At 41.5% G+C, this 23,058-nt stretch overlaps 3 protein-coding genes across 3 annotated transcripts; all 3 read left to right on the top strand.

The window, feature by feature from the left end:
* The first annotated feature begins 14 nt into the window (after nt 1-14).
* On the top strand, nt 15-3,152 carry LOC142947817 (cytosolic 5'-nucleotidase 1A). Its single transcript, XM_076089670.1, has 6 exons — nt 15-217; nt 1,205-1,312; nt 1,535-1,670; nt 1,870-1,992; nt 2,393-2,517; nt 2,609-3,152. Exons 1-6 carry the CDS (start codon nt 182-184, stop codon nt 2,843-2,845), a joined length of 765 nt encoding a protein of 254 aa, XP_075945785.1. The 5' UTR covers nt 15-181; the 3' UTR covers nt 2,846-3,152.
* Nucleotides 3,153-8,178: 5,026 nt separating this feature from the next.
* On the top strand, nt 8,179-18,999 carry LOC142947815 (D(4) dopamine receptor-like). The gene is made up of 4 exons (XM_076089668.1): nt 8,179-8,484; nt 13,378-13,490; nt 15,736-16,325; nt 18,357-18,999. The coding sequence occupies exons 1-4, from the start codon at nt 8,179-8,181 to the stop codon at nt 18,572-18,574; spliced, it is 1,227 nt and encodes a 408-aa protein (XP_075945783.1). The 3' UTR covers nt 18,575-18,999.
* A 179-nt stretch (nt 19,000-19,178) lies between these two features.
* LOC142947814 (E3 ubiquitin-protein ligase TRIM21-like) lies at nt 19,179-22,662 on the top strand. The gene is made up of 2 exons (XM_076089667.1): nt 19,179-19,330; nt 20,359-22,662. The coding sequence occupies exon 2, from the start codon at nt 20,368-20,370 to the stop codon at nt 22,006-22,008; it is 1,641 nt and encodes a 546-aa protein (XP_075945782.1). The 5' UTR covers nt 19,179-19,330; nt 20,359-20,367; the 3' UTR covers nt 22,009-22,662.
* The last annotated feature ends 396 nt before the right edge of the window (nt 22,663-23,058 follow it).

Below are 23,058 nucleotides of genomic sequence, written 5' to 3'. Positions count from 1 at the left end.
TTTAGAGGCGGAACCTTAAACGGGCACTTCTCTGTTTCTGGGGGGAACTTTTAACTAATTTAGTTTCACAGCCAGTTCAGTGGTAGTACTGTGTTGAGACATGTGAATAAACTGGTAGATTCAGCTGTCAAGACTGCATATAACTGCTTATAACCTGCGTTGTTTCAGCTAAGAGGCGGACATGCTCTCCACGATCCAGAACACCGACGTGAAGCAGGTAAGACTCACCTCAGGCGGGTTTTATTTTAAGGACTGTCTCTTCTGCAAAGACAGATCATGTAATCCAGATGTAATCCAGCTCTGGTAAATATTAGACATGCCACGCTGTATTCTGTGCCATTTCTCAGCGTTTATCACCAGATTGCATTTAAATAATCACGTATTTTATTGACAGCTTCCTCATTTTCTATAGAACATCACGGACATAAAGCTCATAAAGTAAATGAGCTTTATGTCCGCTGTCAAAATCCGAGAGCGCAAATGAGATCCACGCGCAAATCAAACAACACACACAATGGAGACTGGGCCCGCCCACTTACTGTCAACAAGAAAAACTACTCGCGAGCGCGCAGGTTAAAGTTTCGCGAGCGACTTTTGCTCACGCGAGAGGGAATTTCGCTCGCGGAGTGATGTAAAAGCGCTCGTCAAAGTAAAATACGCGCACGTGGTTCTCATTTGTGCTCTCGGATTTTGACAGTGATTTGCCTTCATAGGGACAAACCTATTTTAAAAGTAAATGAAAATGGATATATAGTGTGTGTTATGTATGCTGAATTGATGAACGGGAACTGGTAGTTTAAATACACTATAAGTCAATTTTAAACTATGATATACCTTCACCTGTTGCCGGCACAATGATAAAATGGCATGTTTTGTGATGGGGATTCAGATGCAGAATATGAGGCTAAAATTAGGAGTGTCTGCCAAGACTCAAGAGACTCTGGCTGCACAGAACAAGCACAACTATTCTTTCAGACAGTGAGACATTGTTCAATAGCGTTTTCTAAAATGTGCAGCATGCTTTGGTTAACATGATTATATGAGGTCAAAGGCCAGGTTTCACTTCAAATGATGTTATTTTTCTTCTTTCAGCAGTGTTTTAATGTTGGTCCTGTGATGAACCTCTGGTGATTTCATACACGTCCTGTGTGTGCTGAGTATTGTTTGTTGGATGAAGATGCAGGTTTTGTGTCTACCTCTACAGAAAGATGCTGATCGTGCAGTCGTTGTTGCGGTCACGACTCGTGCAGTGTTTGAATCTGGTGATGGTGATGGTGTGTACGGAATGGGCGTTGCTTTCCCGTTGCTGCAGGTCAGAATTAAACATGCATTTTAAAACGTTTTACTGCTGTTTTTGTGTGTAGAGATAAATTGTTATCCATCTTAGATTCCTGTATGTAAGAATAGTTTATTATTCATTCATATACCTTCTTCCTCTGTGCCATAGCCCTCCATATTTGTCCAAAAAGAACAATATAGAATAACACCAGATGGAAGCTCTAAAGGAACATTCTTGATTTGGTTAATAATTCAGGCGCTGCAGAGAGTGAACCAACGCCTGCTGGAGGAAAATCCTGCTGAGTCGCTGCTGTTTGATGTCGTCCTGATCACCACCGACAGCCAGCAACAGCAGCAGAGCTCCCGCATCATCAGCAGCACCAGACATCACGGTAATCTAACTTTAACCATCAGCTCCATCACCAGACATTACGGTAATCTAACTTTAACCATCAGCTCCATCACCAGACATTACGGTAATCTAATTTTTAACCCTCAATGACAGATTACAGTCAACAGCTGATCAGAGTTGAACTTTTTGTAGTCCTGTTGAAGACTTCCTGTCATGACGTCATCGTCGCTCTGTTGCAGGTCTTGAAATCGGCCGGTTCTGCTTTTCCAGTCAGGAGGATTTCATCGAGAGTTTACTGAAAAATAATGTGCAGCTCTTCCTGTCGACGGACAGAAACGAGGCGCTGCAGGCGTCACAGAAAGGTCGGGAGGTTTCTTCTTCTCTGGCATTAATCAGAGCTGATGTGTGATTGATATCCAGTTGTTTAGATATTTTAGTCTGGACCAAAGACATATTACAACATTATAAATATTCAAACTAAAGGAACACTTTATCCCCAAATAGACTATTTGTATACTCAGAACCTCCCTTTGTTGCCCCACAGTGGTCCTAATGCTCCACTATACTTATCAGGATGTATAAATATTGATCTTAAAAAACATTTATTAGCAACGTTGGTCGCTTTCAACTTGTATAGTTTCCTCCTTTAAGCTCAGTTTACCCAGAAATCAGTGTGTTTTGATAATGTTTGTTAATGTGTTGACCGGTGTCCAGGTACATGTGACGTTAGAAGGTGAACCATCCTCCTTGTCATTGGTCCAGGTGTTCTCTCGGCGGTGCTGGACCGGCAGGTAGCTCCGTCAGAGCAGCTCAGAGTGATGTTGTGCGGGGACGCCGTCGTCCGGCCCGACACTGGCCCGGTGCCGGCGAGCCAACAGGCCGCCCAGGTATACCCCCAGCGACACCCCGCTAATATGTCGTCTTTACAGTTTTAATTAAGATTTTTCCAAAGCGCAGTTCAACGTTCTTGCTCCGCAGAGTTTCTCGGCTCGGCTCGGCGAGATGCGGCGGAGGTTCAGCATGCTGGACAGCCCCCTCAGCATCGTCCTGGTGACGTCGAGCGGCGGCAGGGAGAGCTGCGGCGTCGCCCTGCGGACGCTGCGGTCCCGCGGCCTGAGCGTGGACGAGGCGTACTGTCTGGCAGGGGCCCCGCGGAGCCCCATCCTGTCCGTGCTGCGACCTCACTTCCTGCTCAGCGACGGCGTCATTGACTGATGACATCATGAGGGGGGAGTGCACTGTCACATGACCTCACAAGAGCTCCACTGTGTCTTTAAACCAAGTTGCCTAAACCGCAGAATAAATTTCAAGTCAACAAATGTTTTCAGCTCATTGAGCCTTAAAGAGCCAATCAGTGACAAATTATGTAAAGCTAAGCCCCGCCCACCACCAACATTCCAACCACAGGATTGGATGCTGTCACACAGCAGTAAACTAGTTCTATATCTTTTGATGACTAATGTGTGTTTTAATTTGAGCTCTCTTAATTGGATGATATAAATAAACCTGAATAAATCACAAACGTTTCACCCTGTAGTTAACTGTATTATCACTTTAAATCTGATCCTGTTATTGATGAGGAGAAATGTATACTACTAAATTGAACTCCTTGTGTTTGACCGTTGAATCTTAATGGTGGGACTCCTCCAGTTTCATTAACTACACGTATTTGAAAGCTTCTGTTGTAAATGTAGAAACGTTCTGCTACTTTGTCTGTTACTTTGCGTTTACTTGCAGCGGTATGTTGGATTACTGTCTGTATTTTGAGTTTCTTCACGTCCTCTGCTGCTCCGTCACTTAGTTTTAGACCAGCTCAGCTCAGGATGTTGATAAAACAGCTTCACCTGTTTCTAAAGCTCTGTATGCACATATAAAATATTTTAAAAATGGAAATACAGTTATGTTTTTGTAGCTGTGGTGTTTAAAAATGACCAGCAGATAGCAGCAGAGAACTTTAGTCAGTAAAGTGTTTAAGACACAAACAGGCAGATAATACAAAACAACTGGCTGTTAATTACATTATTGTTTTTTTAAGACGGTTCCAGGGTCCTTGGAGAGGCAGCATTGTTCCTTGACAAGTTTCTAGGTTTCCATAAAGAAATTACAGGAATCTTTGGGGAAGTTTCAGGTGTCATTGAAGTGGCTCCAGTGGTCCTTGATGGGTTTCGTCTGTAGTCCTGAATGCTACAAAGGCCCTTGAGACAGTTCCAGGTGTCCTAGAAGAGGCAGCAGGGGTCTTTGGGGTCCTTGAACATTTGGAGTTTTGTCGTCTGTCTTACAGGCTGTTGGACATCTGTCCATCCACAGTGACTGGAAGTACTGAGATGTCATTTACTTCCTGTGTTGTGCAGCTGATTTACCATTTTTGTCTTTCATTAAAGTCTGTACGTTTGGTTTTACTGAGATTTTAAATTGTGTCAGTTTTAATGTTTTGTTTTTTAATGGTATGGTGGTCCTTGAGCAGGTTCCTCTGAGGGTCCTTGAGGAGGCCTCGTGCTCCTTTAAAGGTTTATGAGGCCTTGGATGATATTCCAGATCATGTTATAGATCATAAATATAATCAGAACAACAGAGTGTATCCAGAGATTCCAGCAGGTTCATGTGATCAGTTTCAGTCATCGGAGGATGTAAATCAGACGGAGGCTGAGTCGATGTCATCGGGAGCCGCCGCCTCGTTTCTGCTGCCACAAATTAAAACATGTTCAGTGAAATGAAACGGCTTGGTGTGGTCGTCTGTTTCTGACAGTCTCATATGATCCGTAGCGGAAAACACTTTGTTTTCATTATCCTGAGTGAGGTTTCTGATGAATGCTGCCATCATCAGCTCCTGTTCAGCTCCACGTCCTGAACACAAACATATTTAATTCAAAACAATAGACCACCAGGAAGTTTTGTTTCTGCTGCTGAAACAAAACTTTTATGAACTAATTCAGTCTATAAATGAACTTGGATCCTATTCCTTCTCTTAAAGGAGAAAGATATAAAATAGACAAGACATCAGGATTAATTCATTGCTGGGTTTAACCTCTTTGTAGTATAAGTGGTTCCAATAGCTCCTAGTTATCTAACAAGGTTCTAGTGGTCCTTGAAAATCCTAGTGGTAACATGGTGGCACCCTCATTAGGTTTTAAGGGTCTTTCACGAGGTTTTTAGCAGTCCTAAAGGAGGTTGTATTGGTCTTTGACAAGGCTCCACTGGTCCTCCGAGTGATTTTGTGGGTTCTTGAGTAGGTCCCATGGTCTTCAAGGATGTTTTGTGACTCCGTAATGTTGTTCTAATGGTTCCTGAGATGGGTTCAGCGAACATTGAGGAACTCTTGCAGTCCTTGAGGTGGTTCCCAGTGCAGTGGTCCTTCAAAAGGGTTGAAGGGTTCCTGATTGTGTATCCTTGAGTAGGTCCTGGTTTTCCTTGAAAATGTTACAGTGGTCCTTGAAGAACCACCAGAACCTCCTCAAGAACCAGTGGAACCACCTTCAAGGCTCTTCAAGAAAAACCGCTCACTCAGAGAGCCTTGGATGTGTGGAGGATCCAGTGGTCCTTGACGGGGTTCTTTATACCAATGGTCGGGGAGGAAGCACCAGGACTTCGTCAGGGGATCCAATGGCCTTAGAGAAAAATTCAGGTTAATTTTAACCTGACGTGTTTTCAATACAAGTGGCTATTGTGGCTCTTCGGGTCGAGCTAACTTTGCACTCGTCACCTCCATTTTAGAGATTCAGAGAAACCTGGACTTGCAAAAAGCAAAGTATTTTACAAACTGGAGTTAAATATCACCAGCATCTGGTTCCTAGTTGTGTAATGTTTCTGAGGTTTGGATGACATCACTGCCGAGCTGATCCATCATCATAACAAGGCCTCACATTAAAAAAACACCTTCAGACCAGGGTCAGAGTCCAGGCCCTCAACAGTCCCCATGGAGGCTGTTCATGATTAGTTAAATTAAAAATTTTAAAGGTCAAAATAGAAAAATAAGGGTTCATATTGCTACAGCGGAGCAAACTGAAGAACTATGAAAGCGATTTGACCACCGATCGGTTTGTGTCGGTCTCAGCAGGGACCCTGATTCAGAGAACACCTGATAGAAAATCAATAACAACATCAGATCAACTCCTTCTCACAACCTCTGAAGTCACTCGCCGACAAAACAGAGCAAAAACAGGAAGTCCTGCTGTCGTTTCTTTTTAAATGTCAGGTTCTGGGAAGAAGAGTGTTACAAGAGCTAAAAGTCAACAGTGACGCTCAAGTTGCAGCTGTTTACGTTGCTGAAAAGAAAATATATTATGAGACTAAACGGCAATAAAGCTCCCTCCTCTTTTCTTTACTCTGCTCCTTCTGCTCTCAGCCACAGGCAGGAGGGTGAGGAAGAGGAGGAGGAGGAGGAGGAGGAGGATGTTTAAGCATCTGTTGGATCCTGAAGCAAACTGGAGGTCAGCGGCAGTATGTAAATGACTGAGCAACACTGAATTAAACTGTAATCACATTTAGTTGTTTGTGAACACAAAACTGACATTTACGACTGTTCCGTCACATTTTTTAATCATAATAAGAATACAAATCGAAAGCATATCAAAGTTAGTTTCCTTCAAATCACTGCTCTGATTTTAGAAAAACACTGAGGACGTTGCACCAAGACAGTGTCACCTGGAAACAATTGAGGTCATGTGACTGAAATGAGGAGGATGTGTCCAACAAATACAGGACTTACAACCAGCGATCTCTCAGCCAGGAGACCACTGTTCCCTGTATGAAACGAGACCACTGTGCAACCACGCTAGCCATGTTAACGCCAGAAACCACTGTGCAACCACCCTAGCCATGTATAAAAACCAGAAACCACTGTGCAACCACCCTAGCCATGCATCAATGCCAAAAACCACGGTGCAACTACCCTAGCCATCGTACTTAAATGATCGTATGTCCACAACATGAAAATGGTTTATAGTTTCACTCAGGTTGTATTCAGCCTCCATGATGTGAGTCTGATCTCTTGATTTAAAAAAAATCCAGATGTTGAGACTAAACGGTAGCAGAGGATTCCTGCAGTTTGCTCACTATGGGGGGGGGGGGGGGGGGGGGGTATTCCTCCTGTAAACCCAGCAGTTCCCTGCTCAGTTTAGTCCTTCACTCTGCACTGCAAATAATGTCAACCTGTTCAAACCTCCAAATCTCTCCAAGAGTATTGAAGGCTTTTATTTTGAAACTCTTTGATCCTAAAGAGGCTTTGGTTTAAACTTTATTTCACATCTAGTAATAAATGATGCACAAGGGGGCCTCTTTACCTGACTTCTGTGTCTTCTATCACATTGTTTAAATATTAAATATTAAAGGAGTTTACCTGAATTATCGGCATTATTTAAGCAGTTTTGAATTGGCAGAAGAATTTTTTTTTTAATAAACCAAGTAATATTAAAAACATACCTGAATTTTCATCTTAATGAAGATGGTTAATGGTTTATCTCCATGGTTTAAGGATGTTCAAAAGGCGTAAATAAAACAACTCTCTTACATGACCTACATTTTGAATAAAAGTGAATATTCAGGGTTTGCTTTCATGCTTTTGGTCCATTTTAAGGAGTAACTTACTTGTTAATTAAAGGCTCTGGAAATTAAGGGGTTTAGTTGTCGTGTTTTCCAAATGAATGAACAGATTATGAGCACACAAACCGCCAGACATGAAACTAAAGCACAGAGACAAATGTCTATTGTGAAGCACTCATGATCTGTGTATAATCATGTGTCATAATCCTAATCTACCAGGAATTAAACAAAATCCCATTAAATGTCTTTAATTACACCTCTAAAGTGAAATAATGCCGTTTAAAGGTTTATGTGTAGCCTATATATTGTATTTTATAATATTGTGTAATATATATATTCGCTTCTTGTTACTGCACCTCTCTGCCCTCTTTAATTAATTGACTGTTAAATGAAATTGTGGATATTTTTTGCAGCGGGCGCTCGTCACCTCACACACGCGCGCACCCACACACGGACAGAGAGACAGACTGACAGACAGTCAGATAGACAGACTGTGTCCTGCTGGAGCTCAAGGACTGAAGGACACCGTAAAGCGCAGCTGATAAGCGGCTTTAATCGGCTAATTTGGCCCCAGTGGCCTTTAGCAGGCTGCAGGTAAACACCCGCAGTCCGACACACTCACCGCGGTTTGACCGCAGAGACGCCTCGCTTGGTCGTCACTCTTCACCAGAGCAGAGACATGGACTTCCTCCTCCACTTTATCATGATTTGAGTATTTTTATTGCGCTTTTGATCAAATCTGTTTTGTCATCTTCAGACACAAAATGTTTTTTTTCAAGAGGACAAACAGAACTTGATGAGCACTTGTTTAACAATTATGAGTTAGCGGTGTAAATGAGTGTTTTTATTTTGTGGATAAAACCAAACTCAACCTGTTTCCATCCAGTTTTACGCGGAGTTTGTTTGCGTAAAGTGCGCACCGGAGCGCTCTGGAGCTCCATGTTAGAGTCTTGACTCTGTGACAACATGATGAGACCAAAGTGCGGGAACCGGAGTCCGGCCCGGCCTTCATGAGAGCTCGGTGGCCGCGCTGCTGTGGCTCGGACCGGGGACGGAGCGGAGGAGCCGCGGCGGAGATGGCGGCCAACCTGAGCGCGGCGGCGGCTCCAAAAGGTGCCGCGGGGGAACACAACGTGCCGGCTCTGTTGTTCGGCGTGCTGCTGATCGTGGTGATCATCTGCGGGAACCTGCTGGTGTGTCTGAGCGTGTTCACCGAGAAGGCGCTGAAGACCACCACCAACTACTTCATCGTCAGTCTCGCGGTGGCGGATCTGATGCTCGCGGTGCTCGTGCTGCCGCTCTTCGTCTACTCCGAGGTGAGATCAACCGCACCACGCTGTCTGTAGAAATATTAGCCTACACGTTAGTTTGAGTTCAGGGTACTTTGTTATACCCTAAACACCTTTAAATGACCCAAATAACCCTTACCCCTGAAATCACACCAAACACCTTCATTTAAATTAAGGTGACCAGCGTTCCCTTAATTTGTCCATTAATTTAGAAAAGCAATAACCTAACAGCAATAACCTAAACATCTTTATCTAAGGGGTGCTTGACATTGTTCCCAATTTACACATCAATGTGTAATATACGATCCATTAAATTTCACATTACCCCTTTAAAACGCCTTAATGATCAAATTATGTAAATTCTAAGGGGTGCATGACTTTCCCAGTAATTAACATTAATTAGCTGCTGCTGACAAAAAAACATTAGACATGTTTTCTCTGTTATCCGTGTGTCGTCTAGCTCAGTACAGTAAGGGGGTTTTAATGGTGTATCTGCATGGTATATCAAGTTTTTAAATGGTTAAAAATCTCTCAAAAGTAACTTAAAAGCCCGGAAGTCATCACAGAAACGGATATTTCAAGGTCTAAGTTAAAGGATGGCGGTCATGTGATTTGGTTAGGGGTTGGTAAGAAGTTCTACACCTTAAAATAATTTAAACCACGCAGGTAAACCAGTACATTTGGCTAATTGTTCATTTTAAGGCTATATGGTTGTTTTAAACCCCTTGATATATAAAAAACATTCATTTATCCATTAATCATCCCATTAAAGTACATCAATAAGTTACTGTAGGCCTATTGGTAATTTAATGGGATTTTAAGGTAAACATTTTTTAATAAGAATTCCTTTTTTTAGATGGTCACAACAGGTACATTTTCATCTTGTGACCTTATGACCAGATCTTTACTGAGGAATTCTTTTTAACAGCAAGCCGATATTAAAAACATAAAAACAACTATGAAAACCCAACGGAAGACATTAATAAAAGTGATGAGAAAAGCAATAAGAACCGGGATAAGAGGAAGTGATGGGCTGAGTTTGAACAAAGAGAAAGTTTATTGTTTCTTAGAATTAAGAGTTTTAATTTCACATGGGATCAATATGAACCTGAATCTAAAAGAGAGGACGGTCTGCATTAGTCATAAAAGTGTGATTAAACATTGAGAAACAAGTAAACAAATAGAAATATAGGTACAATAAATAACATTGTGATGACTTGAGGAAAAGTAGCAATACCACAGCGTACAAATACTCTCGTACGAGTAAAAGTCATGGAGTCACAATTGTACTCAAGTAAAATAATCAAAATACACATAAGTACCAAAAGTACTCATTATTTGAGAATAATCTACATTATGTTACTGTGTTATAATTTTGTTATGCTTCAATGTGTTCATCGCTTTAATGTTGCAATAATGTTGCAATTTGTTAAAATAATTGTTTGTATTTTATTAGAATTGTGAAGGTGTCACATCCGATAACAGGAACACAATTAATCAGTGACATCTGTGAGGTTTATGATGAAAGTGATAACGACGATGAGCTCTTTGTGAGCCTCATAACTAATAAATAAAATGATTTATCTCACTTTTACAGCCTCTGAAGTACAATTTAGAGATACTTGTAGATGATTTTTGCTATTTTTTACTTCTACTTCTATTAATACGAAATATAAATCAACTAATAAATTGTGAATTATTATTATAGATTGAACTAGCTGCATATAAAATACTCACCCTGTCAGCGTTTATTCGCAATAATGACCCACTTGCTGTAACATTTACATATATTTTTCTGAAATGAGCAATTTGGCATAATGAGTACTTTTACTTTTGGTACTTTAAGTAGTTTTTGATGCTAATATTGTTGTACTTGTACTACATTCAGTACGGAGTTCTGAGCATATCTTTTGCCTCCACACGGCTCTCAACATGGCGACAGCTAACGGTGCTAACAGCGCTGACAGAGCTAACAGCGCTGTCAGAGCTAACAGTGTCTACTTGAGGGGGAACCGGTGGGCGGGCGCTTCGCTCCCACCATGACGCCGTTTGTCGGCAAAGACGTTATCAGCTGTTACCACCGTATGAGCGCAGTGCAGAGCGGCGGCCGTGAGCTAACCAGTCATGCACGCTCACATGCACTAAAAGCAGGACCCGGTTATGTCAACAAAGGAAAGAGAAGCTCCGATAACAACACACTCAGAGGGAGAAAGATATTGATTCTCTGCTCAGGTAGACGTTACTCCGTTATATCTTTACATAGACGATAGTTGTTTGCTGCTATATTAAAGGTGAAGCATGTCGGAGTTAGCGGCCTCTAGCGGTGAGGTTGCAGATTGCAACCGACTGAAACTTGTGCCATGCGTTTAGAAGGACTACGGTTTAAAAAAAAAAGAAAGGTGAATGGCCTCAGGTAGAGCCGTCAGTGTCTGGTTTGTCCATTCTGGGCCACCATAGTATCATCCGAGGAGAGGACCCGCTCCGTATATGTATATAAACGGCTCATTCTAAGCTAACAAAAACACAATTCTTATTTTTGGGTGATTATTATACATTTATGAAATGCTAATACGGGTCCTTTAATGATCTGAATATTGAATTCAGCGCATTTAATTACATTTTTTAATGCAGGAATTAGGAGTTTTCTCGTAACAAAGTATTTCTGGTATTACTCATTTTACTTTTGCAGAGGATCAGTTCAATGTTTTTTAAAGCCAAGAGCTCATATTATTTTACTGTACACAAATGTAACAGCTGCAACTATCAGATGAAACAATCTCAAATCAAGGTTTACTTACTTGTATCAGAGCTTTCGACCGCATCACATGTTCTTCAACAGCAAATTGAGTTTGCTCAGCTGTCAAAGAACTTTAAATTATTTTGATCTCTCTCTGCACCTCTTATCTACAGATTCTTGTCCATATTGGCTTCAACGTTTGAATATTTTAAATTGAAATAACTAAGCTGACGAAGCCATCTCAATTAAAGGGCCACTTACTGGCTTGTTCTGGAGACTCAATCACACAGTCAATAAAGCTCTTCAGCAGATGAAGTGGTTTTCTGAATGGTGGTGTAACCTCATTATAATCTGAGCACGACGCGTCCTCTATGCCGACCTAGAAGCCGGCCTTCACTGCCGGTGAAGATCATGTTTTACCTTCAAACGCTCAAAGACACGCGGACAAATGGACCTTGAGTGGAGGTTGTTTGTTTTTCATCTATTTCCATTAAGGTCGTCAAAAAATGATTCAGAACTTCAGTCGGCAGGAAAACTGTCACTACGAAGCTGAATACCTTCATCGCTTTAATTCATCATTAATTGTGTTTTAATGTTTTTTTAAGGGGGCAACTCATTAATTGTAACATATTTAGGTATTTTTAAGAGCTTAGTTTCCTTGTTGAGTTTTTAAAAGGAAAAATTGACCAAATGACACAAAAGCCATTCCTTAAAAATACCTTTAAAGACCTGAAGTGATGCTTTCATGTTTTTTTGTTTTTGAAAAGCCTTTTAACCATGCAGATAGCCCTCAGACCACCGTAATATATATATAGTGTTTTATTTTTATAATTGATGTATATGTGCAGTTATATATTTATTCACTTCTTTTTTAATTTGCATTATATAGTTAATTGCTTTTTTTCTTTGATATTTTCATAATTTTTTTATTTGTTTGTGCATTTTATTTGCATTTTTATTATTTAGTTATTTATGTATTTATTGTGATTATTCAACTACATATATTTTTTTTATTAATTATTTATTCGTATTTTCTTTTGAAAGTGTATAATTTATAATATAATATAATAATTAATAATTTATTCTGAGTTTTAAAATCAGTGAACTGTCGCTGAACTCCAGCTAACTCTTCGGTGAAGCTCCGCCCCTCTTGTGACATCACTGAGCGGACCCTGAATACCTCTGACTGCAGCAGAGTGACACGATCGTCTCATAATTGATATTATTTACTATTTGCTTTATCGTCATTAATTAATTAACCTTTAACTATTTTTCGCAGCGATCACAAGCTGACTGATGGAGGCAGGAAATCCACTTTTCATTAACGAGATCCACTTTGAATGAATGTAAACAGTGAAGACTTAATGAACACTTGTGCTATTACAGTCTTTGTGCATCAGAGAACAACAGACACACACTGTACATTCCTCCGGAGGTCAGCTCAGCTGTGGGGTCCGAGGTCAGCTAAAGGGGCCTCACAAATAACAATGACAGCGTGTCCGTGTTTGTTAGTTTCCCTTCATTCTTTTGTTTGTGTTTTAATCCATTCATCAGGTTGTTTCCTCCTCACAGTTTATCTTTTGTTTAGTTTGTAATTCAAACAGTTTTTGTTTTTATTGTCCGACAAACATTTGACCTCAAAAAGTAAAGTAATTCAATTTGATATATATTCTTGTCTTTGGGGTAAATTAAGTGATTTGTAAAGAGCATTTATGACTAATTCTAAAATAAATAATTTTTGAGTTTTTTAGAGGGTAATTCATATTTGTATTTATTTATGTTGTGTTCATATGCTCATTGAAGTATTTTATTCACATAATTTTAATTTGCATTAATGCATTTATTTGTTTTATATCATTCCGATTTTTAAAGGATTTACTTTTTAAATGGATTATTTTATTAGATTTATTTATGTTATTTATTTGTTAATTTGTACTTTTATTAAATTCGTAAGTATTTATTTATGTTTTAAATATTTGCACGTTTATAGATTATTTATTCACATTTTTGTCTATTAGTGTATAATTTATTTATTAATTTAATATATGTGTGCATTATTTTATTATTGTAGTATTTATTATGTGTTATCTATTTATTTTCCAGATTTTCAATGTGTTTGTTGTGTGCGTAGTTTGTATGTTAATGTTGCGTTCGAGTGAACGGACTGAGCGCGTTTCTTTCAGTTCCAGGGCGGCGTGTGGACCCTCAGCACCACCGTCTGTGACGGCCTGATGACCATGGACGTGATGCTGTGCACCGCCTCCATCTTCAACCTCTGCGCCATCAGCATCGACAGGTCAGTGCTCACCTGCACAGGTACACGCAACCATTCAGCCGGTCAGTCTGCGAAAACAGGATTTAAATGCTGATATCAGCAGTCGTCCGTCTGACGCTCGACCTGCTGCAAGTTTTTAGGTGGTTTGTACTCGTCAGCTCGTCAGTGGTGGGAGAAGTACTCTGATCTTTGTTACAGTAATACTACCACAGTGTAAAAATACTTTTACAATTAGAAGTCCTGCATTTAAAATCTGGAGAATTAAAATGTGTGTATAATATTTCAGAGGCAGAAAGAAGGACCGACATCCTGCCAGTATGAGTAAAAACAGATGCAGTCATCGTTGGGGTTTAAAGTCCATGAATTACTCCAGGAAACATAAAATATCTAAAAGATGTGAGTGAATGTTTCACCAGAGCTGTTTTACATCACGGTGAATTTTCCGAAGTGAAGATGCAAAATCTGCAGCTTTGCAGCTCAAACAAAAACCCTGCAGAAACATCAGAGGAGACTGAAGAATCAAAGTTCTGCCGTAAGTTCTCACCGGAGCTTTTAGTCGGCCTTCTGGTCCGGGTCGACCAGCCGATTACTCCTAAACCACAGACCTACGGGACACCACACTGGGAGTTTCAGCTCTCCATCAGAAAGGTCGTCGGGGTCAGACGGTTCACTCTCATGTGGAAATACGACGATGACATTTTATGTCTGTTTCCTGTAAAACCAAAAGAAGAAAAATCGGAGGCTGCGTTCACGGTGATGAACAGCCGGCTTCGCTCTGCGCTCGTTAGCTTGACGCAATGAGATTATCCGAACTGTCGGCCGATGTTGACGGATGAAAACATCGGAGCTGCTCCTCAAATCTGATGTCGCGACTCCAGATAAATACGATTAGGTCAGAGACTGATGGAGGCAGTGAAGCTAACGTGGACTGATGGTGATGATCCGAAGCTTTTTGTAGCCGCCGGCAGCAGTTAGAGGTTTAAGATTCAGAATGATTCAGCGGATCCTGAAGGTCTGCAGAGAGTCCACCGGGCCACGGGCTTCTGGTCCCTCTGCAGGTTGGATGGGTTTAACAGCAAACTGACTGATGACCTGCTGCCAATCAGGGACGGATTAGTACACAGGACCAGGGGCCTGAGCAAGAGGAGCCTCTGAATGAAGTGACTGTTATTAAGTTGTATCAGCCAGTCAGAAGTCTTCTGTCCATAAGTCCAATATAGATCCTGTTGAAGAGCAGCGCCACCTGCATACCTCAAGCTATCGTGCTGAAATTTCCTCAGGCAGATGAACCCCTTTACGTTTTAAAAGTGCAATATACAGGATTCAGAGCATTAATATAGCAGCACGTAGAGACATATTTAATGGAGTAATGTCGACCTGAGCAAAGAATGAAGTCACTCTATCTCTCTCTGTGTGTTGTTATCCGAGCTTCTCCTTTCTGTGCACCGGCTGCGCTGCTTTCAGTGCATGTTAGCTCTTCACTGCTTTCATACAACGGTTACAGCTGAAAAACGCCATTCCGACCGACTGCTTCGTGGTGGAGGCGTACAGCACCCACCCTCTGGTTTCCCCCGCCGATCAACACTGTGAGCTCAGCACTGCTGCCGAAGTTTGCACTGTTAACGCTGTTAGCACCGTTAGCACCGTTAGCTTCTAGCCGCCCGATCACCCTTTGCCGCGTTGAGAGCCGAGTGGAGGAAAGCAAAGCGCTGCCAATCTCATATAAAGCATGTTTAATGACCACCCATGAGTTTTCCTCAGAACAAACTGTACATATGTACTTCCCCCACTGGTAACTGGTGCTGGCTCTAAGGGCCTTTCCCATTTCCCAGTTTGTTTTCCTGGATTCCTTTCCTCGCCTCCTCTCCTTGTGTCTTAGTCTAACCCACTAGAGATGCGAGCAGAGGAGGCGAGGAAAAAAAGACACAAAAATACAACATCCCTGCAGTACTCGCTGTGTGTCACGCCTCTTTTATTCGGTGCAGAAAAGACTTCCGCAAAGGATGCACCGTTGTATTCTTGCTTATAGCTCCTCCAGAAATTGAAACGTCGTAAAAGAGCCTAAAGAATATCTAAATCATCAGGATGTTTTGTGTTGGTATTGTTGGTGGCTGTAATGAACCATGCAGCCAAAAAAATGCCATAAACACTAACCTGACAAACATTTTAAATGAATATCATAAAAACATTTTTTCCACAGTTAGTCCAGGCTGTCAGTTTGTTATTTCAGGTGCAGCCGATCGTAAACTCTCCCTTATTGTTGCAGGTTCATCGCCGTCTTAATCCCTCTCAACTACAACAGGAAGCACGTGGACCTGCGGCAGACGGTGCTGCTGTCGGCCACCTGGATCGTGGCCCTGGCGGTGGCCTCGCCCATCATGTTCGGCATCAACAACGTGCCGGGCCGCGACACCACCGAGTGTAAACTGGAGAACGACGACTACGTCCTGTACTCGTCCGTGTGCTCCTTCTTCATCCCGTGTCCCATCATGCTGCTGCTGTACTGCGGCATGTTTCGCGGCCTGCGGCGCTGGGAGGAGGCGCGGAAAGCCAAGCTGAAGAGCAGCATCCAGGCCTGCCGCAAGCTGCAGGAGGCCGCCGCCTCGCTGCCGCCGCTGGCCTCGCTGCCGCCACCGCTGCCGCCCATCATAGAGCGGGAAATGACGGATAATCTAGACGAGCCGACCGCCTTCCCGTCCCCGGACAAGCCCTTCCACTCGTCAGGGTACAGGGACGGCCTCGTGCCGACCGTCAGTTTTGCGGAGATCAAGTTCAACCCGGACCCTCGCCGGAGGAAGACGGCCAAGATCAACAACCGGGAGAGGAAGGCCATGAAGGTGCTTCCTGTCGTTGTGGGTGAGTTCACTTCCTGTTTAGCAATCGTATTACTGCTGAGTGAAGTCGATGCAGATGTGTCTTTAAACTTGCATTCTCTCTACTGACCATCAGGGGGCGACTCCTCTGGTTGTATAGAAGTCTATGAGAAAATTACTCTACTTCTCTCTTGATTTATTACCTCAGTAAACATTGTAAACATGAGTTTATGGTCTCAATCTCTAGTTTCAAGTCTTCTTCAATACAGCATGATGTTCATTTAGTACATTATGGTCCATTTAGAGTCTAATAGACCATAAAGCGGGGTATGCTTTAGGGCGGGGCTACTGTGATTGACAGGTCGCTGCTGCTACCTTAGACGTATTCGACGTCTCATTGTGTCACTCCTCCGCAGTCCTCATAGGTTGCAAAAAATCGCCAAACCAACGGGAGACGTCACAATGACTTCGTCCATTTCTTATATACAGTCTATGAATCCCACTGTATTTCTTGGCCGCCTCACCTCCACCTCTGATGTCGGGTCAGAGGCTGAGCGTACCTGAACGCCTCATCTCCATCTCAGATATCTGGTCAGAGGCTGAGCGTACCTGAACGCCTCATCTCCATCTCAGATATCTGGTCAGAGGCTGAGCGTACCTGAACGCCTCATCTCCACCTCTGATGTCGAGTCAGAGGCACTAACACATCAGTTAGAAAAGGTCGTCCTATTAATAGCGTTCAGTGTTGGTTCTAATACGTCGAAGTGCTTCCCTTTAGCACACTGCAGCTAATCCTGCAGCTCCCTAATCTGAAATCCAATTATTACGTAAAGCTTGGCCAGACACGATTTTCAGTGTGCAGGTAGTTCTCACGAATCTCTGCTTCGTTAGCTCATCTGACAGTTAAGTAATGCGACCTGAGAGGGACTTAACAATATGAATACGGTATCTCATTTGCAAATTGTCTGACCAATAAAATATTTAGCATGAATCAAACTGATCTGGTTTCTGAGTGAACAGAATCAGATTCAGTAATGCAGTTCTTTGGTGTTATGATCCTCTCAGGGATCTTCATTCAGGAAAAAAAGTCAATTTACAAGTAAACTTGTCTGTTGTTCTCTAATTTTGGTTGGTAGAGTGACAGGTAGAGAAATAGGGAGATTTGTAGGTAGGCAGGTAAATTGGTGCTGAGATAGCAAGTTGGTGGACCGGTTGGGAAGTTAGGCTGGCAGGTCAGTTAGAAGTTGAAGCTGTGCCTGATTAGCTAATCTGACAATTAGGTGGCATCCTGTTATTAGGTCTGAATGCAAGTTGGTAGATTGGTAGTTAGGTTAGATACATGATTATGCGACATTCTGGGCACAGACATGAAAAAGATCCAACCACCCCTCCTACACAGGAGCAAGACACATACATTTTATAGTTGTTTAGCCTCTTTCTGTGGTTCTTTTGTATCTCTTTGTAGTTGTTTTGTCTCACTCTGGCTGTTTTGTCGCTTTGTGGTTGTTGTGTGTGTATTCCTAGTTGTTTTAGTGTTTTTATAGATGTTTTGTGTCTCTTTGTAGTTGCTTTTAGTCTTTTTGTGGCTGTTTTGTATCTATTCCTAGTTGTTCAAGTATTGTGTAGTAGTTTTGATTCTCTTTGAGGTTGTTTTGTATCTATTCGTAGTTGTTTTGGTCTTTTCATAGTCGTGAGTGTCTATGCAGCTCTTTTTCATCTTTTTGTAGTTGTTTTATTTTTTTGTTGTCTTTTTGTAGTCATTTTATGAGTCTTTGTGGTTATTTTGAGTCTCTTCATGGTTTGTGCTCGGTAATCTCTTTGGGTGACATTATGTAGTTGAAGGCCAGGAGGGCTCGGTAATCCATCCAGGGTCAGATAGGAGGGTTAATAGATAAGTTAGTAGTTTGGTATGTAATTAAGTTGGTCAGCAGGTGAAAAGTGAAATTCTTGGTGTTTCTTTCTTACAAGACAAACTCTTCTTCTTCTTCTTCTTCTTCTTCTTCTTCCTCTTCGTCTTCTTCTTCTTCTTCTTCTTCTTCATCTTCTTCTTCTTCTTCTTCTCCTCCTCCTGCAGGTGCCTTCTTGTTCTGCTGGACTCCGTTCTTTGTCCTCCACACGATGCGAGCTCGCTGTCAGGACTGCCACGTCCCACCGGCCCTGATGAGCGTGGTGACGTGGCTCGGCTACGTCAACAGCGCTCTCAACCCCGTCATCTACACCGTCTTCAACACCGAGTTCAGGAAGTTCTTCAAAAACTTCCTGCACCGCTGCTGCTCCAAGAACGCCCACTGAGGACGTTGCTGCTGCTGCTTCATGGACGATTCTTCAGCCGCAAGAGACGCTACAGACTGTGGATTCAGTGTCTGTTATCCGTGTACGTTGCCATTTTTTCCATCCTCTGTGAGGTTTTAATTTTTTCTACATGTGACAACAGCAAAGTTTGTTTGAGCTCCGTGTTTCCTGTGAAGAAGCTGCAGTCTGAGGAACAAACTGTTTCAGAGGATCAGATCACGCAGCTGACAGGGACTGATTTTATATGTTGAAATTCATCTTTTCAGAATAAAAGTTTTCACACACAAAGAAAAAGCTGGTTGTTCTGTGAAGATCTGTGTGTTTGTGGTCGGAACAAGGAACAAAAAAACATGTTTTTTTAAAAGATCCGGTCAGTTTCAGAAACTTCAGATGTTTGGATCAGGAAGACACCTGCAGAGGGAGAAGAAGAAGAAGAGTTTGTCTGGACTCACCTTTATACTCCACTACATCTAAGAGGTAAGTATTGTATTTTTTACTACATTTGTCTGACTCCTTTAGTTTCTCTTCAGATGACAGTTTTTCATCGGAATACTTCGTCCACCCTCCCTCACTGAGAGGAGGAGCAACACTGAAAGAGGAACTTCAAAGTCACGTTTCCTGAAGTGAAAGTAAAGTTAGTCTGAGCGACAGCAGAGCTGCAGTCGAGACAAGTCTCTCTGTTTCTCTCTAAAGAAACATTCAACTGAATCCAGCAGCTTTTTCTCAACAACACAACAGAGTCTCTGACAAACTCTGGTGAGTAAACTGTTCTACAGACTAAATACACTCACTAAATATTTAGTCCAAGTTTAGTTCAAACCAGAATCTGACTGTTTTACATCTTGTTTTATCATATAGAGAATATTAAGACATAGAAATGTGTCATTTTAGATAAAACCATCAGAGGTAGAAACTAAACCACAGTGACTGAACTCTGGCCAGTTAAAGGTTAGACAGAATACAGTCACAGCTAGCATTAGCTTAAGCTAATTCACAGACCTGTTTCCTGTTTGAACTCAAAACCTCAGCTCTACTCAGACAGGAAGTTCAACTCAGAGCAAATGTTTAACTGAGCTCCATCGGAGGTCGTGAGAGTTGTAAAGATAAATAATATTATATATAACATCCTGCAGTCCGGAGCAGTTAGCTTCCATCTTTTATTCTGCACATTTAATGTGTCTGATTCTCTGCTCTCTCTATCATCATCATCATCCTCTCTCTTCCTCCTCTTTGTCCAAACTGACTCTTTGACTCTAAAGATCTTTGTACAGAGAAAATGATTTTTCTTTTGCTCTGCTCCCTCAGACGCTTCAATGAAACAAATAAATAAATCAAATACTGTCTCAATATATCACAGTAAATTGTAATAAATGTGTTATGTTCAATATTTTAAATGTTTTGTCTACTTTCAAAATAATTTCACCTTAATAACAGTATTAAACAGTAGGGTAGCAGTATTATTATCTTACTTAATATGTGATGTGACAATAATTAAGGGCTCACATTGTGTTTTTGGGGGTTTAAATTGAATTATATTGTGATTTTACTATTTAAATGATATTAACAAGAACCAGAGGGTTTAGGATATTATCCCTGCAATGCTTGAGACATCAGATGTATACCGCTGAACTGCATATCTGAGCTCTTCTTTACTGACAGCAAATATAATATAACAACATATTCAGGATGACTCGCCTTATATTCTACTAATCATGATTTGATTTGATTTAAAAATATATATAAATACATGTTATAATAGTTTTATTTTCCCCACTTGTCCTCAGAGTGTAGATATGTCTGCTGCCAGCTGTCTGCTGACTGACGATCAGTTTCTGTGCTCCATCTGTCTGGTTGTGTTCACTGATCCAGTCACCATACCATGTGGACACAACTTCTGTAAAACCTGCATCACTGAACACTGGAACGTTAATGTCCAGACTCAGTGTCCAAACTGTAAAGAGGTTTTTAACACCAGACCTGAGCTGCGGGTCAACACTTTCATCTCTGAGATGGCTGCTCAGTTCAGACAGTCGGCTCAACAGAAAGCCAGCAGCAGCAGCTCAGAGCAACAAGCTGCCAAACCAGGAGAAGTTCCCTGTGACGCCTGCACTGGAACCAAACTGAAGGCCCTGAAGTCCTGCCTGGTGTGTCTGGACTCCTACTGTGAGACTCACCTGGAGCCTCACCTGACAAGATCAGGTCTGAAAAGACATCAGCTGATCGACCCTGTGGAGAACCTGGAAGGCAGGATGTGTACGAAGCACGATAAACTGCTGGAGCTGTTCTGTACGACCGACCAGATGTGTGTCTGCATGCTCTGCACTTATTCAGACCACAAGAACCATGATGTTGTTCCTCTGAAAGAAGAATATGAAGGAAAGAAGGCCGAGCTGGGGAAGACTGAGACTGAAATTCAGCAGATGATCCAGAAGAGACGACTGAAGATTCAGGAGATCAAACACTCAGTGGAGCTCAGTGAGGAAGATGCAGACAGAGAGATAGCAGATGGTGTTCAGGTCTTCACCGCTCTGAAGGAGTCTGTTGAGAGAAGAATGAACGAGCTCATCGACACGATCAAAGAGAAGCAGAGAAAGACAGAGAAACAGGCTGAAGGCTTCATCAAAGAGCTGGAACAGGAAATCTCTGAGCTGAAGAAGAGAAGCACTGAGGTGGAGCAGCTCTCACGCTCTGAAGACCACCTCCACATCCTCCAGAGCTTCAGGACCCTGAACACTGCTCCACCCACCAAGGACTGGACAGGAGTCAGAGTCAGTCCACCTTCATATGAGGGGACTGTGGTGAGAGCTGTGAATCAGCTGGAGGAGACGCTCAGTAAACAGATGAAGGTGTTTGAGGTCGAGCTGAAGAGGGTCCAGCAGTCTGCAGTGGATTTGACACTTGATCCTGATACAGCAAATCCCTGGCTCATCCTGTCTGATGATGGAAAACAAGTTAAATGTGGTGATGTAGAGAATAATCTCCCAGACAATCCAGAGAGATTTGATTATTGTACTTGTGTCTTAACAAAGCAGAGTTTCTCTTCAGGAAGATTTTACTACGAGGTTCAGGTTAAAGGAAAGACTGAGTGGACTTTAGGAGTGGCCAGAGAGTTGATCAACAGGAAGGGATTCATCACACTGACTCCTCAGAAAGGTTACTGGATGATAGGATTGAGGAGCAACAATAACTACAAAGCTCTTGCTAGCCCTCCAGTCCTTCTCTCTCTGAAGTCTCAGCCTCAGAAGGTGGGGGTGTTTGTGGATTATGAGGAGGGTCTGGTCTCCTTCCATGACGTTGATGCTGCAGCTCTTATCTACTCCTTTACTGGCTGCTGCTTCACTGAGAAACTCTACCCATTCTTTAGTCCATGTTATAATCACCGTGGTAAAAACTCTGCTCCTCTGATCATCTCTCCTGTCAATCACACTGAGTAGAACAAACACTTGATCTTCTACAGAGAGACTCTTTCATTAAATGTAACAAATCTATATTATTGGTGATTTACGGTGTAAACATTATTGATTCTTCACATTCTGATCAATGGGTTTTTTCTATTTGTCTGTAAATGTTGTTCTACTCCAACACACAGACATTAAGCCACTGATTGATATGATCTAATGTAGTCTAATTCATTCTAATAACTGCATAACCTGCCTTCAACACTGTTGAATCATCAAAAACAATTTACTCAGGAATAAGAAGCATTTGAACATTCCTTAAATATCTGGGTGCCAAATTAACATGTTTTATTGTTTGATTATTGTAAATATAATAACTTATGAATACTGGCACAAATTATTGGATAAAGTCATGTACCACTTATTTTTTAGTTTAAAAAAAGGTGTTTAAGGGTTTTAGTTTTCATCATTTTCAAATTAAAAGAATAATCAAGAGATCTCTGTCTGGTATGTTTTCAGAGGTAAATAAAAGATGAATTATTTATTCATATTGGCTAAAAATGAATCAACAAAATCTGATCATGAAACATTCAGCTGCTGTGATCAAAGAAGAAAAGTTTTGTATTGTGTCATGTATTTCATAAAGTCCTCTGCTGATCCTCAACAGAATAAAAACTAATAAAGTTTTAACTGGATTTCTCTTTTTTATTTAGATTTAAACAAGTACTGTATTTAAGTACAATTTTGAGGTATTGTACTTGTGTATTTCCACTTCATGCAACTTTATACCTTTTACTTCACTACATCTCAGAGGTACATATTGTACTGTTTACTCCTGTACATTTTACTGTACTATAAGTACTTTTACTTCATGCACATTTAGCTGATACTTTTAGTTTAGTTAGGTTTTGAATGCAGAATTTCTACTTGTAGTTCAGTATTTTCACAGTGTGGTATTAGAACTTCTACTGAAGTAAAGGATGTGAATACTTCTTCCACCACTGGTATTTTGTTTGGTCTCTGAGCATCGAGCTATTTTCATCATAATTTAATTGAGACGACAATTTAGTACCGTATTGTTTCCTT

This window comes from Anarhichas minor, unplaced genomic scaffold, assembly GCF_050575085.1.
Source record: "Anarhichas minor isolate MPS153535 unplaced genomic scaffold, ASM5057508v1 ptg000011l, whole genome shotgun sequence".
NCBI lineage: Eukaryota > Metazoa > Chordata > Actinopteri > Perciformes > Anarhichadidae > Anarhichas > Anarhichas minor.
This window is presented reverse-complemented; position numbering and strand designations above follow the sequence as displayed.

What these genes read in the sequence shown, in the direction of transcription:
- LOC142947817 (XM_076089670.1), top strand. Translation starts at nt 182, where the DNA reads ATGCTCTCCACGATCCAGAACACCGACGTGAAGCAG. An exon ending in GCTGCAGGCGTCACAGAAAG is followed by an intron (nt 1,993 to 2,392) that starts GTCGGGAGGTTT and finishes TCATTGGTCCAG; the next exon opens with GTGTTCTCTCGGCGGTGCTG. An exon ending in CGAGCCAACAGGCCGCCCAG is followed by an intron (nt 2,518 to 2,608) that starts GTATACCCCCAG and finishes CTTGCTCCGCAG; the next exon opens with AGTTTCTCGGCTCGGCTCGG.
- LOC142947815 (XM_076089668.1), top strand. Translation starts at nt 8,179, where the DNA reads ATGAGAGCTCGGTGGCCGCGCTGCTGTGGCTCGGACCGGGGACGGAGC. An exon ending in CGCTCTTCGTCTACTCCGAG is followed by an intron (nt 8,485 to 13,377) that starts GTGAGATCAACC and finishes CGTTTCTTTCAG; the next exon opens with TTCCAGGGCGGCGTGTGGAC. An exon ending in TGCGCCATCAGCATCGACAG is followed by an intron (nt 13,491 to 15,735) that starts GTCAGTGCTCAC and finishes TTATTGTTGCAG; the next exon opens with GTTCATCGCCGTCTTAATCC.
- LOC142947814 (XM_076089667.1), top strand. Translation starts at nt 20,368, where the DNA reads ATGTCTGCTGCCAGCTGTCTGCTGACTGACGATCAGTTTCTGTGCTCC.